At 41.6% G+C, this 13572-nt stretch overlaps 1 protein-coding gene across 3 annotated transcripts in view; it reads right to left on the bottom strand.

Annotated features, from left to right (window-relative positions):
* Positions 1-2282: 2282 nt before the first annotated feature.
* LOC118410946 (uncharacterized methyltransferase Mb3374-like) overlaps positions 2283-13572 on the bottom strand; it is an 11896-nt gene continuing 606 nt past the window's right edge. The window contains exons 1-7 of one of the 3 annotated variants that reach the window (XM_035812916.1): positions 12492-12598; positions 7419-7509; positions 6598-6780; positions 6105-6230; positions 5061-5151; positions 4106-4308; positions 2283-3216 (exon numbers count right to left, since the gene is read on the bottom strand). In XM_035812916.1, coding sequence (XP_035668809.1) covers positions 3019-3216; positions 4106-4308; positions 5061-5151; positions 6105-6230; positions 6598-6780; positions 7419-7475 — 858 coding nt within the window. In that variant the 5' untranslated portion in view covers positions 7476-7509; positions 12492-12598 and the 3' untranslated portion in view covers positions 2283-3018. Of the gene's footprint in view, positions 3217-4105; positions 4309-5060; positions 5152-6104; positions 6231-6597; positions 6781-7418; positions 7510-7636; positions 7792-12491; positions 12599-13572 lie in introns of those variants that run through there. The other 2 variants (XM_035812914.1, XM_035812915.1) reach the window with 2 other exon arrangements.

A 13572-nucleotide genomic window follows, 5' to 3' on the forward strand; every position in this document is an offset into this window, starting at 1 on the left:
TCACTCTAAGAAGGAGTAACGAAGAGCTAGCGAAGGAGGTGCAGCAGCTGAAGGGGCTGCTGATGGTGGTGGACGGCAGCCCGACGCTGTGTGTCCGCTCAACCTTCAGCATTAACAGCGCGCAGTCGGACCCTTCGGACGACAGACTCACCGGGGGCAGACAGAGCTGGGCGCATCAGTTCTCTCCCGACGATTCGACACAAGATCACCCCAACAGCTCGAGCCCGAGACGGAGACTGCTTTCCGAATCACGGATGAATAAACTTAGCAAACTGAGATCGCTACCCATCCAAGATGGCCACGGACTCTTCCCCATGAACGACATAGAAGCGTATGGAAAAGGTATCGCTTTGGCGCGCACTGACGATCACAGAGAAAAGACTCTTGAAAACATCAGGTCCTACAGAGCGGGAAAAGAGCCAGCAAAACCCGGAGACGAGCAGGGAGAAGAGAATGGACAATGAATTGACGGGGTCATTTTCAAACTGTGATGAAATCTGTACATATTTATTTATTCATTTATTGAAGAAGCCATCTTACGCTTTTGACCATGAGGTAAGAAGTAAGCGTCGTTTGTAGAAAATAATTCTGATTTCTGATTGAGCCATACGACAATGTGTGTTGCTGACTGATATAGTGATCAAGACAGACTCCAGACATATATGAGTTAAACGAGAGATGCACCTGTCCTGTTCTGGAAGGGAAAGAGGAAATGTACAAAGCATCAGGAAATAATTTTTGTACTTAGGTTTATTTATCTATGCTCTGTGATCATTTCAGCCAAGCTAAACTGAGGCAAAAATTCCAAATGTACCCATGTTTGTACTTCGTTTGGGTGCCTGGACATAGGCTAGCTCGACTATCCAATCGGATCCAGCTTTATCCAGTTGGGTCCATTTTTATTCTAGTCTAGCTTAACTATCCAGTCGAAACTAGTTTTATCCAGTCTAGGGCTCAGTAGTATCCGGCCAAACTTGACTTATTAAACTAAATTTGTATTTGGATCCATTCGGGTCTAGTTGGGTCCTGTTTTGAGATGGATGCTATTGCTTAGTGGACACAAGATTCGTTGTTTTACTCTGCAATGAAGAATCGTGAAATTGCTGCAAATCATGTACTATGTCAGAATTTGATGAAAAAGAATACAGAACTGTGCGCAAGATATCTTGGAATACGAAATTGAAACAGTAAATGAATACTTTTTCTACTTGTATCAAATGTTGAGGAAATAAATATAAAGATATTAATAAATATAAAGATATTTGTATCGGAAAGCGCGTCAGTCTCGCATTTTTAAGTAGCATCAACAGTATGTATAGTTCGAAATATGTGAATGTACACTATGGTGATTAAGTTTTCCATCTCTTATAAATCTAACCATTGAATGGGGAATCTTTATAAATACAGGTTGAATACGACAATTACACACAGAGGCACATACATACGCACAGTTGCCATGTGCTTATCTTATTTCTTTTGGACGCCTTTATAGTATGGCAAAGAACGTGTAGCTACGTCACCGTTTTCATACCGTCTTCAAATGTCTCTGACACGATTCCTTTAAAAAAAGCGAGGATAAAAATCTGATTTCACCGCAATCCATCCACTATGACGTCAAACTATAAAATTATGACTGAGATAATAGGTGATTTCAATTTTCTTCCTGTAAATGTAATACTATACTGCGGTTGATATGATAATATGAAATTTGAAAGATTTCCGCTATTAAGTGGCTTATAACGTACGTCGCTGCGTCATTCTGGGCAGAATTATAAAGATCTTCAGTAAGATCTACTTCTGAGCGTGCCGTGCGGGCGAGAAGGCGGGATCAAAGCAAATCATACCTTAACATCATCAGTCGGTAATGAGCGCTACTGTGAAGCTAATTCGTTCTAGTGTCGGTGATGAGTTAAGTGACGTCTTTGATTGTCAGGGTTCTCTTCATCTTATCCGCTTGAATAGGAAAGCTGCCGCTCTTCAAAGGTGCATATGTATAATTACCAATCAGACGTAGCAGTCGGGCTTGCTTTGATAGTATTTGTGGGCGTTCACGTTTTGCTGGAGGTGTATGTAGGCATGGTTTGGGAAAGGAATTTGGCTCAAAAATATCAAACGTATTTGAGTTTTTAGATTTATTTGATGACTTTATTTTTGAAAATGCCACCATTCAAAATTAATTATGACCATATTTAAGATACAAAACAACCAAAACTGCCTTGTACTGCCGTTATAAGCCACATTTTCTATTCAGCAATGGACACAATAAAGCCAGTAGCTCAGAGTGGTGGCGGTTCAATTTTTAATGTTGCTAATAAAAGTGGCTACGTTAACAGAGATAATCTGAAACAGATGTAGGTCTGGGCGGGTGAAATACAACTTGACTGCAGACAGAGAGAAGCGTGCTCTTTTACTGACTAGTGGGCGATCCCACCAAGCGAGCAGGGGGTTTGTTTGTTTGTGCCTTTATTTCAACTTCATAGATACTCCATCGGCCTAATGGTACCATATCAAATTACATAGGATGGCCCGTGTTGGACCATCCTTTCACAATTCCATTCATAAAGCTGTGATGTTGTACATCATACACACATAATCTGTGACTGTCGGGTAAAATAGTACGGCTCAATTAATCATATGCTTTCCATTTCTCAACATATTCAAAATCTTTTAAAAATTGTTCTCTGTTAAGACAAATCTTTAAGATACTGTTTTAGAATCATTAAAGCAAAGTAGGAAGAGTAATTTTCACGTTGATAAAAGAACCCATAAAGGAATCAATATCAGATGCTGATGATATAGTAACATATGGAAACCATGACCATATGTTATTCCTAAGGGATATTCTTGACAATGTCTGTTGTACTGGCCCTTATTCTTGGTAAAACATGGCATAGTATGTATAACTTGGCGGATAAAAAAAAGTGAATGATATATAGTACACGCAAATAATGCCCAAACACCCTGTATTATATTCGCTAAACCACCGTTAATGTGCTGTACGATAGACAGTTCACGTGTCTACTTGTCCGCGGTGTTTTTGGTGCACCAGTACAGGGCGCTCAAACGGGGAACCTCCAGGTGGCCGCCATTTTGTTCCACCGCAGGGTTGGCAGCCAACAGTTTGCGCATGCTCTCTGCACACTCCTCCCTGACCTCTGTCTCCCTGGCAGTGGCGCTGAAAGTCATAAAGAGCTGCACCACAGACTCGATGTCAGGCTGGAAAAACATAGACACATCAACTTCATGAGCAGAGGTAATCTCCCAGCAGATCCTACGGTAGCATAAGACAGTATCAAAAGCTGCCAGTGGAGTGAAGCCGGCTTAGGAGTGTGTTTTGCTACATGGCAAATTGACACCTCTTGGCTGACTACACTCCTTGGCCAGTTTGTTACTATCTTATGCCGTTGTAGGATCTGCTTGGAGATTAGAGGGCACCCTCATTGAACCGGGACGGAGGGCGATATAAGCTGCTCGGCTTTTCGACCAATTACTGGTGTCCGATGTTCACATTGCCACGAGTTATGCAGTAATTGCTAAAAGTTGACTTGTACTTTGTATGAAGGAGATTTATAGAAGTGATTCATAAATCGGGTATACGTAATGCAACACACCAACTTTTTGCACAATTTCCTTTCTATCACTACATCTCCATGTTCTCCTGCCTTTGTCGTAAAGTCGAGTAAGGGAAGCAGACTGGCAAAAACCTCTCTACACAACGGTTACGATTACAAAGGGTGCACATTTACTGTGCACGTTCTCCATGACACCATCGCCTACTTCCAACAGTTCCTTTGTAAGAAAGCCCATAATTCCCATTTTCCTAGCTCTACCAGACTCCCGCCTGGATTTTGTCTGAATTAGGAACACAAGCCTAGTAGGAACAAATTGGCATAGGAGTGAACAGACCAGCTGGATACACTGCAAAACACTGATGACTGAAAACCCATAGTAACTTATTTGTTCCTGTTTGGCCAAATCCTTCTCTTTTTTTATCCAGCTGACACGTCTGGCCCCGCCTGGAGACTAAAATTTTCCATAGAATGTTCGAAATTGCAACTTTTTTATAAGACTTAACAAGGCACAATTGAAAGGCCATTATGCTTACGAGAATGTCCTGTTTCTCCCACGGCATGACGTGCTCCTGTAGCGGGGAGAAGAGCGGAGCCTCCCCGAAGCAGGCCTGCCAACTGGTGTCCTGCAGCGTGTTGATGAAGTACTCCGGACAGCCGGGGTACTTGTACTTCCGGATCACCTCGAACACCGTGTGGACCAGCGGCGAAGCCTCGTCGTCCACGGAGAACAGGATTCCTTTTGGTTTGGAAAAGACAGACGTGTTTGGGTCAGTAAGGGTTAACTATCGCTACAAGCATAAGCTGGTGGTTCCGAACAAAGTTCTGAGAATTAGAGGCCGATAGTCCAGCCCCTGTACTCATCAGCAAAAACTCATCAACAAAATTTCTCTCTGGCAGGCACCACGTTTCCTGACAAAAGCCACGGTTATTAGTAAAAGCACATGTAAATTAGGATTATTGAAGGATGTTAAAATAGATTTATATCACATAAGATATTATCGTTTGCAGATGCATACATACCGTGTCAATGCCCAAATCCTATGTATGACACTGAAAGGTGGTCATTCATTCCCATGTAGCTTAGGAGTTTCGTAGACTGTTTGCTCCATATATAAGAGAGCAATGGTTTGTCATAGTAAGCCGACATTGACTTTTTTTATGGATGACGCATGACTTTTTGCACATTTCATTCCACACGTCTTTTTTTTTCTTTTATAGCACATTCGCATCATTTTGTGATTGGCCAAAAGATATCACCCATAAAATCAAGTCAATGTGGCCTAGGCACATTCCAAAAGCCCTGCCATTCTGGGCGTTACTACATATCCTTTGGATATGCAGTGATCATATACCACTGTTGACTGTCACCTCACGCCCCCTGGCGTCCCTCATCAACAATACAGACCGTCGCACAGCTACACTGTCTTGCCCCCTCTGTAAATTTGTAAAGGGGGGAAACAAACAAACGAGGGTAATGTGTCGTGGTACCAAATCTCCCGCCGGGCACGAGGACGCGGTTCACCTCACGAAGCGCTGTAACGTTTGCGATGAAGTGGAAACTCTGGGACGAGATCACGGCCTATGTGAGAAACAACAAAAAAGAAAGAACGGTCGTTCTTGAGTGAGTGAAAATACGATAAAGTTAACCTTGCATGGAACAGCAAGTCTCATAATTCCATCGGGTGCCATGATACCTCCTTATCAAAATCGTTGTTATGTTGGCCCTCTCAAGATTGTCTTGAATACCTAAACACCTGAAGTATGCGAGCATATAACTCAGAACTCATAGTATGATGCTAAACTTACTTCCAGCAGAAAGGTATATACGGACGGTAAAAAAAACAAATTAAAAAGGGTCTTTATTTTGTTTATGTACATGAGGAGAAGACCTTGATAAGCGGGTCTGCTTTTTGTCTTATGCTCTTTAAAAAATGTGAATAAAAAAAAATAACCAATCGCTTCAGAACGGAAACTTGTGAGATTTATAGACACGTGATCTTATTAACACGTGATTTTCCGGATATGTGACGTCAGCAATTGCTCAAACGTGGCAGGAAAGGGAACGCCCACCTGCTCTGTTCGATGATGGCTGGAGTGCCCTGATGTAAATGGCTTCCTTTAATTTATATCTCTTACAAAATAGTCCTGACTTTGTCCAGTGAAACGGTATGGTCCGGTGATTCAATGTGGATGTGTTGAGAAGAAGACACATCCACATTGAATCACCGGGCCATACCATTTCACTGGACAAAGTCATAAGAAGAAGGTGACACTGGTCGTTTGAGAAAATGTGATCTGTGTATATCTTTGTGTTGCATTATAGATATGAGCTTCCGTGAAAATACCATAGGACTACTGATGCTACGTGGCACATTACTTCAAATCACTTTAAACGTGGCGGTGTCATGGCACCCGGGGGAATTATGTAATGTATGAGAGTCAATGTTAATGATAATATAGACTACAAAATGTTTGTTGCACAACTAGTGTTTATTCCACCTAATACTACAGATTGCAGAGTGCCGGTCTTACCTTGACCGAGTTGTCGGGAAGCGGGATGGACTCGCACGGGCCGACGAACGTGTCCACCCCGGGCACCGCAGCCTTCAGCTGCTCCAGCATGCCGGCGACAGGGTCCAGGGCGGCGAGACGCGCGTCCTGGCAAACAACAGTTAAGTTTTTATATTGACATCATTATTGCATTACCTGTTTCAACACATTCATATATCATATCATATCATATCATTTCATATCATATCATATCAATGTCATTGGATAAGAGGCATTTTTGCCTACATGATCCGCTTCTAAAAACTAATGTCCAGAGTTTCTAAAGAGAGAGTTTATGATGAGAGTTTTGGGGGTTAGGCGTGTACTCCACTGGTACCCCCTCCAGTGACTGTCCAGCTTTGACCTGAAAGTCTTGACAGATCGGCAGCTACAACATATTCAACCAATTAAAGGGGCGTGGCTATAATTTTGCAACATACAAAACCCAGTAACTACACGAAGTGCCTCAACATACCTTCCCCAGTATATCCTTGATAACACTGGTACACTTTCCGGTTCCGGCTCCAACGTCCAGCACAGTGTAAGTGAAGGAAGGATCCTGGTCGCACAGATCGTTGTCCAGGACACCTAGCTGCCGGAGGAGGTACTCCACCCCCGCACGGTCATGGGCCGGTCGGACCTTCTCGTAAACATCGTTCTGCAGAGGGTTCAAATTTCATCAGGTTAAGTGACATTCATACTACGCAGCCCTGCTTAAACTGTCCTAAATTTGGCTTTGTACGGTGGTGTTTTTATATCTCCATGACAAATGAAGATACACATGTGTGTCTGTATGTGTGTGTGCCATGTCCAGATGTTTGTAATCAGCATAACTCAAGAACCTCTTGATGGTTTACAATGATATCTAGTATGTAGGTAGGTGTTGAAAACACGAAGGCCATGGTTGATGTTGGCCACCCTAGTATATTACCTTGTTACTGCAGCAGAATTTCCGTTTTTTTTAAATCTTTTGACCTGGGCATACCTGGTCTTGATTTCTTTTTGGCAGATAGCTTGTGACGTAAGGAAGAAGAGGTGTTTGGGCCCCCTAGCAGATCTCTTTGGAACTTCAGGGGCATTTTTGTCAAAATCTTCCGAGGAATATATATAGAGAGAGAGAGACACACAAAACAACGACGGATTTCCATGATATTTACTATGCATGTATCTTAGGCAGAGATGTACCTAATGATGTACACATTATGCAGGTTAGGAGGAGATGGTTTTTATATCACCATGCACATCATTTTTATGAGTTTATAAAAGATTATTCGGTTTCTATGTTCTAAAACTCACCGTGGTTTTCCACATCTCCCTGGCGGCGTCCTTATGGATTTCTTCCTTCATACTCATGATGCCGTCTTCCGTCTTATTCTTGAAATTTTCTCTGCAAAACACGAATTGAAAGAAAGCCACTTGAAAAAAATAACAAATTTACATCCTCAGACATCACTCCCATGAACACTAATGTGTAAACTTACACAAGTTTAGCATATCTAATAAACATCACATACATGTACCACTCCAGATCTTGTTTGTCCTGTTGTAATCTCAGACATGAGATACCCGTTACCAGGGCCTTTGTCACCAATATAATATAGGAGTGAATAATTGATAAGGAACCACGCAGGCCTTTGTTTGCGTCGGGCTGCATACAGAAACAAGTGTTCGGAGACCTTATGCCTCCACGAACTATTCAGAACTATCAATTATAAAAAGATGGTTGCAAAGTGGTATGATTTATTTTCGAGGTCCTTATTCTGGCATAGGGGCAAACAGGGCACTGCATGAAAACCAAGTTTACGGGGTAGAAACTCCTGGGCATACACCCAGAAATTCGAAATAATGAATGAATGAAAGACCTTTATTGTACATTCATGCCTCGACGGGCTAGGTACAGGTCACTGATAACAGACATAACAGACATATGCAGAGACAACAAGATACAATCTAACTAATTTTAGGTACTAAGCTAACAGGTTGGTTGACATCTTCTCGCTTCTTTGTACAGGTGTAGATATAGGAACAGATAATGTTTGATATACAGGGTTTATCTAGGCGCATCAAAAATAGAAATTTATCCGTTGCATTAAGATGTTCAAAATATGGGAACTCTTTTCTGATATATTCATAATAATAATCACCTGGTGTATTTTGTCAGCCAGTAGGTACCCAAATTATAAGTAATGGGGCTGTTTATCGTGGCCCCAGTTTTACGTCCCTCCCGGAAGACGATTTCGTGGAAAGCTCCGTGAGGCAAAAAGAATACGTTTCCTCACCCCTAGTGTACTATAGACTTTATTTGTCTAATTTCTACAATTGTTTGTTTGTTGTTTGTTTTATTGCGATCTCCATTTGTGTACATTATCATGACACTAATCTTCCTGGAGTCATACATACAAAAGAAAAAATGAAATACGTAAAATGAAAAACAACTTAACAACAACTGCAGATGATTTAGCGTAAAATCATAAGCAGAGGTCAGAGGTCAAAATAAAGAAACCAAAGTGATCATACATTACAAAAAAATGAATAGCAGGAGAACTTAACTTAATTGAATGAACACAGATCCAATCAAAAGTAAATCATTATGATAACAAAACATAGATATCGAACTTAGATACTGAAAATTTAAAAGTGTTACCACCATAACTTTAAGGGTTGCCTTTTGTCTCGTGTTTTTGCAAGATCTCTGATCCTTGATTTGAAATCAGTGTGGTTGCTTGATGTCATTGTGTTTGGTAATGTGTTATAATTATGATATAAGTTTGGATGCTTCTGTAGCCAAACGTCCTTGTTTTAGTGTTTGTTTTGGGTTTTGATTGAGTGAATGCTCCTCTAGTAGACAGCCTCGTGTGATGCTCATGTGTTGATTGAATTGTTTGTAATTGCTTGATGATGCATTGGGGTTGCATTTCCTTAACAATTTTGTGAAATGCACATACGGTATTTGTAAAAAGTCTTTCTTTAACAGTTTGCGTGTGTAGATCTTCCAATTTGGTTTCAAAGGATTTGTTTGTGGCCAGGCGAGCAGCGTGATTTTGGATCACCTGAAGTTTATCTAAGTGTGTTTGTGGTGCGGAGGACAGTAGTGCGGAGCAGTAATCAATGTGTGATAAGACCAGGGTTTGAAGAACCGTTCTTAATATACTTTTTGTAAAGAACTTTCTGTGTCGTCTTATTGTGGCTAGTATGCCTACCATTTTCATCTTCGTTTTGTCGATATGCGATGCCCATGTGAGTCGTTGGTCTATGGTGAAGCCTGTGTGATGTCGGTTCCTTCAATTCTTAGTTCTAATTTGGGGTTCCGTTTTAGTTTTTGTTGCGTACCTATCATTATTGATTTTGTTTCGCCAATGTTGTGAACAAGTTGATTAATTTTTACCCACTTCCAGATACGCTCCAAGTCAGTCTGCAATTTGTTATGATTTCAATTGTGCCACGGTGGGAGCCGATGCTGAGGGCGTTGAGTCATCAGCATACATAACTACTATACTATTTGTAACTGCGGGGAGATCATTAACAAATATAGAAAATAGCAGTGGACCCAGGCAGCTGTCATGGGGTACGCCGCATCTAGTTTCTCTATAAGAGGAAAAACAACCGTTAACGAATACAGCTTGTTTTCTGTTGCCAAGATAACCCTCTACCCACTGGATTGCAGATTTTTCAAAACCATAGCTCTTTAGCTTGGCTAAACAAATGTCGTGGTTAATAATATCAAATGCCGCGCTAAAATCTAGCATAACGGCGCCAACCAAATTCCCTTTATCTATCTCCCCCAACCAGTAGTCAGACATTTGTATAAGGGCACTAGCTGTAGAGTGTGATTTTCTATACGCATGCTGGTTCTCGGAAATTATGTCATTGGAAATAAGGTAAGTTTGAATTTGTTTCTGGCATATCCTTTCCATGACCTTACTTATTGCTGGTAACAGGCTAATGGGGCGACTGTTAGGTCCGTTAAGCGGGCCGGATTTATTCTTTATAAGTGGTAGAACCTTTGCTACCTTGCATTGTGAAGGGAAGATGCCTTGCCTGATGGAACAGTTAAATATGTGACATAATGGGGAAGCAATGTGATCTGCGCAAAGTTTCAACAAAGTGTTGTCAATATTGTCGTGGCCAGTAGCATTACCTGGGGGCAGTGTTTTCAACAACGCGTGCACCTGCTCAACTGTTACATATTGAAAGGAGAAGGAACAGTTCTTATTAGCCATGATATATTCTTCTATGGGTGCTACTGAGTTCGCTATGTCCGGGTTATCATCTTTGGAGAGTTTTTGTATTTTTTCAATGAAATATTCGTTGAAATATTCAGCGATTTCAGCTGGTTTTGTCGGTATTTGTCCGTCCACTTCAATGGAATTCGGTGCACTTGAATTGTTTTTACCTAACATTCCATTAACAACTTTCCAGAGTTGCTTGCTGTCTTTAGTGCTACTGCATGATTCAATTTGTTCCTTGTAGAAGGCTTTCTTCCTCTTTCTGTTTCATTTACTACTAAATTCCTAAGTCTTCTGTAGATCTTGTGGTCTGATTCCATTCCCGACACCTGTGCTTCACGTTTTGCGTTGACACGCTGTGCCATGAGTTCTCGAAGGTCGCCGTCTACCCACTGGGCGGGCGACGCCCTTACTGAACACTTTCTGACAGGAGCGTGTTTGTCGCATGTTTGTGTGAAAAGAGCCATGAAACACTCCAAAGCGTCTTCTACACAGTCTTCATTTTGCACTAGGTGCCATGGAACAAACAATATATCTAACAGGAATTCATCTAGGTTGAATCGTTTGTACGAACGTTTTTGTACGATTTTCGGTTGGCCCCTTGGAACTTTCGTTTTGCGAGTTGTGTGCATAAGATTATGGTCTGAACATCCTAGTGGGACGGACTGTGTGCTTGTTAGTTTTTCAGGCCTGTTTGAAAAAAATTAGATCTATACAAGAAGAGCTTACTGAACCACTGGAAGTCTTGACTATTCTAGTTGCTTGATTAACCATTTGCTTAATATTCAATATTGTGGACTCTAGGTAAAGTTTGTCTCTTAAGGTACAGGTCATGTTTGTCCAGTTTATATTAAAATCACCTAGTATTAATACTTTTTGTTCTGTTTTTGCCGCCAAATCAAATGCCTGTATGATTCTATTGAGGTAGTCCAACTTGGCACTTGGAGGCCTGTATAGGCATCCTACCAAGATTGGCTGTGTGTGTGGAATGTGTATCTGCGCCCAGATAAGTTCAATTTCGGGGGTTTCCAAGTCAAACCGTCTTTTATACGGAATATTGTTTTTTATGTACATGGCGACACACCCTCCTTTGTTATTACGGTCTTTGCGTAAGATAGTGTAATCGCCGGCGTTAAGTGCTCCGTCATACACACTGTTGTCTAAGTGTGATTCAGAAATTGCGAGAATGTGTAGGTTGTTCGTGTACAATACATTAGCGATCTCTTGAACCTTATTACGTAAGCTGTTAATATTTATATGGCCTATATGCAGTCCTTTATGTGCCAAATTCAGGTCTATGGGTCCAGTGTTCGTCTGGACATCTCCATCCAGCCAGCAATGCCAGTGTCGCAAGGAGTTTAGACACATTTTTCATATGATGGCTCGATGTTGATGGGTTAGTGTCTCTAACTTCAGTGTTGCGCTTAGATGTAGCAATGTTGCTAACAGCGTAGATTCCGCACAGAGCGAGGGATGGGGGTCGACGTGGTGCAATCTGCCATCTGTCCGTCGATTCCGCTTTACTTGACTCTAGTGTGCAGGTGACTTTAGGTAATAAAGCTATTGTAATTACAGCCAAGAGCTGCACGATCACTTACATTTTTTTCTAGTAATGACATCTTAATAGAGGAATCCAGGAAGTTCCAAGCGCAGCGAGGAGTTAACTACATCAATCAATATATGATACAGTGTGATGGTAATCAGGCTATCGTCAAGTCAACTGCATGCTTACAGGTGGATCTAGTTGGGCGTTCAATTAACATATGAAAAGCGGCGTTTACAATGATGCAATTATTGCCGTGTGTTTGGCGCCAAAATCGTGTAACAGAAACGTCACTGTATTACATGAAACAAAGGCTTATTTACGTATTATTATCACATATAATCCCTAAGAACTATCACTACAATATCCACAGTCTATGCTTAGTTCCTAAGATATTGCATCGGTAATATTTGTGGGGTAACGCTAAATGGTAGACACCTTCCACACAGGTATGCGCCGCTGAATTGGGCATACGGCTTAGAGCCTTATTTTCCGTCAAATTTTACTTTCAGGTTTTTTAAAATGCTGTGTATATAGAAAAGTATGCTTGGGTCAACAAAATGAACTTAAAATAAAGCCAAAATAAAGGCAAATACTTGCGTAATAGGGAAAATTGTCGGAGCGAACTGGAAGGTGTCTGACCGCCGGTGAGGACCTCTGACCTCTCCAATTAGACCACCGATCCGCGGACCGGGCAATTATCACTTAATTATCTACCTCGGGACTCGACTAGAGTGCGTTCAAGACAGCACTGTTATTTTCACCACGCCTCCCGACCTAGGGAGGAGTGACATATGGCAACTAAAACTACATCTGAGATGAACGCGTAAGCTGAGTGTGAATTTAAAATCATTTCCATGATTGGTACCTACAAATGTACCAACATACATTACGTATGTTACATGTATCAACGTCTTTTAATGGAAAAAAATAGAATTATGAATTTCACCAAATTCCACCCATTTTATTGGACAAAATGAGCCCAAAACTATACCTCCATTTTTTACGGGGGTGATGCAACAGGCCGTGCGATGATTTACAACCTGCATGACACAACAAAAAAACCTGCCCTGAAGCTAGCGTTAATCAGGTTGATATAATTCAAACGTGTTACATGGACGAGTACATTTGAAGCTTCGTGCACATTCCAGCAAGCCCAGAATTCGAAGCTACCCCGGTATTAAGAAACCTAACTTGCTGCAAGGTTGGGTCTACAGATGAACGCGGGAAAAACAACTTCATGGCCTCCAACCTCCACCTGTGCCAGTCTGAATGGCGACTACAGACAGATCTGCACTTCTACTGTGGCTTGGCGGGCTACGTAGCTAGTGCAGGCTCTCTACGGGGCAGATAAAGCTTTCTACCGCCGAAGTAATCATCTGCAATCGGTAGGATTTTCACGGGGTAAGACTTTTGCCCAGTAGGCTGGGCGATTAAACTCCCACTGTGCGGTTGCTACTCGGAAAGTAGCAACCGATCATATCTTGCAGCAGTGAAACTCCTGCCGAAAATATACTGATCACCGTTTTTTCATCTCATACAAATTGCAAAGATAGTAACTCTGTTAAACTAATCGATTGAAAATTTTGATTTCGCCTGTTTTCAACGCCGTGAATGTAACCTCTAAGCTGGTGTGTTACGCCGAAGGGCGGTTATACCGGCTATATAGATACAGATACAG

The sequence above is a fragment of the Branchiostoma floridae genome, chromosome 3 (genome assembly GCF_000003815.2).
Source record: "Branchiostoma floridae strain S238N-H82 chromosome 3, Bfl_VNyyK, whole genome shotgun sequence".
NCBI classification, from domain to species: domain Eukaryota; kingdom Metazoa; phylum Chordata; class Leptocardii; order Amphioxiformes; family Branchiostomatidae; genus Branchiostoma; species Branchiostoma floridae.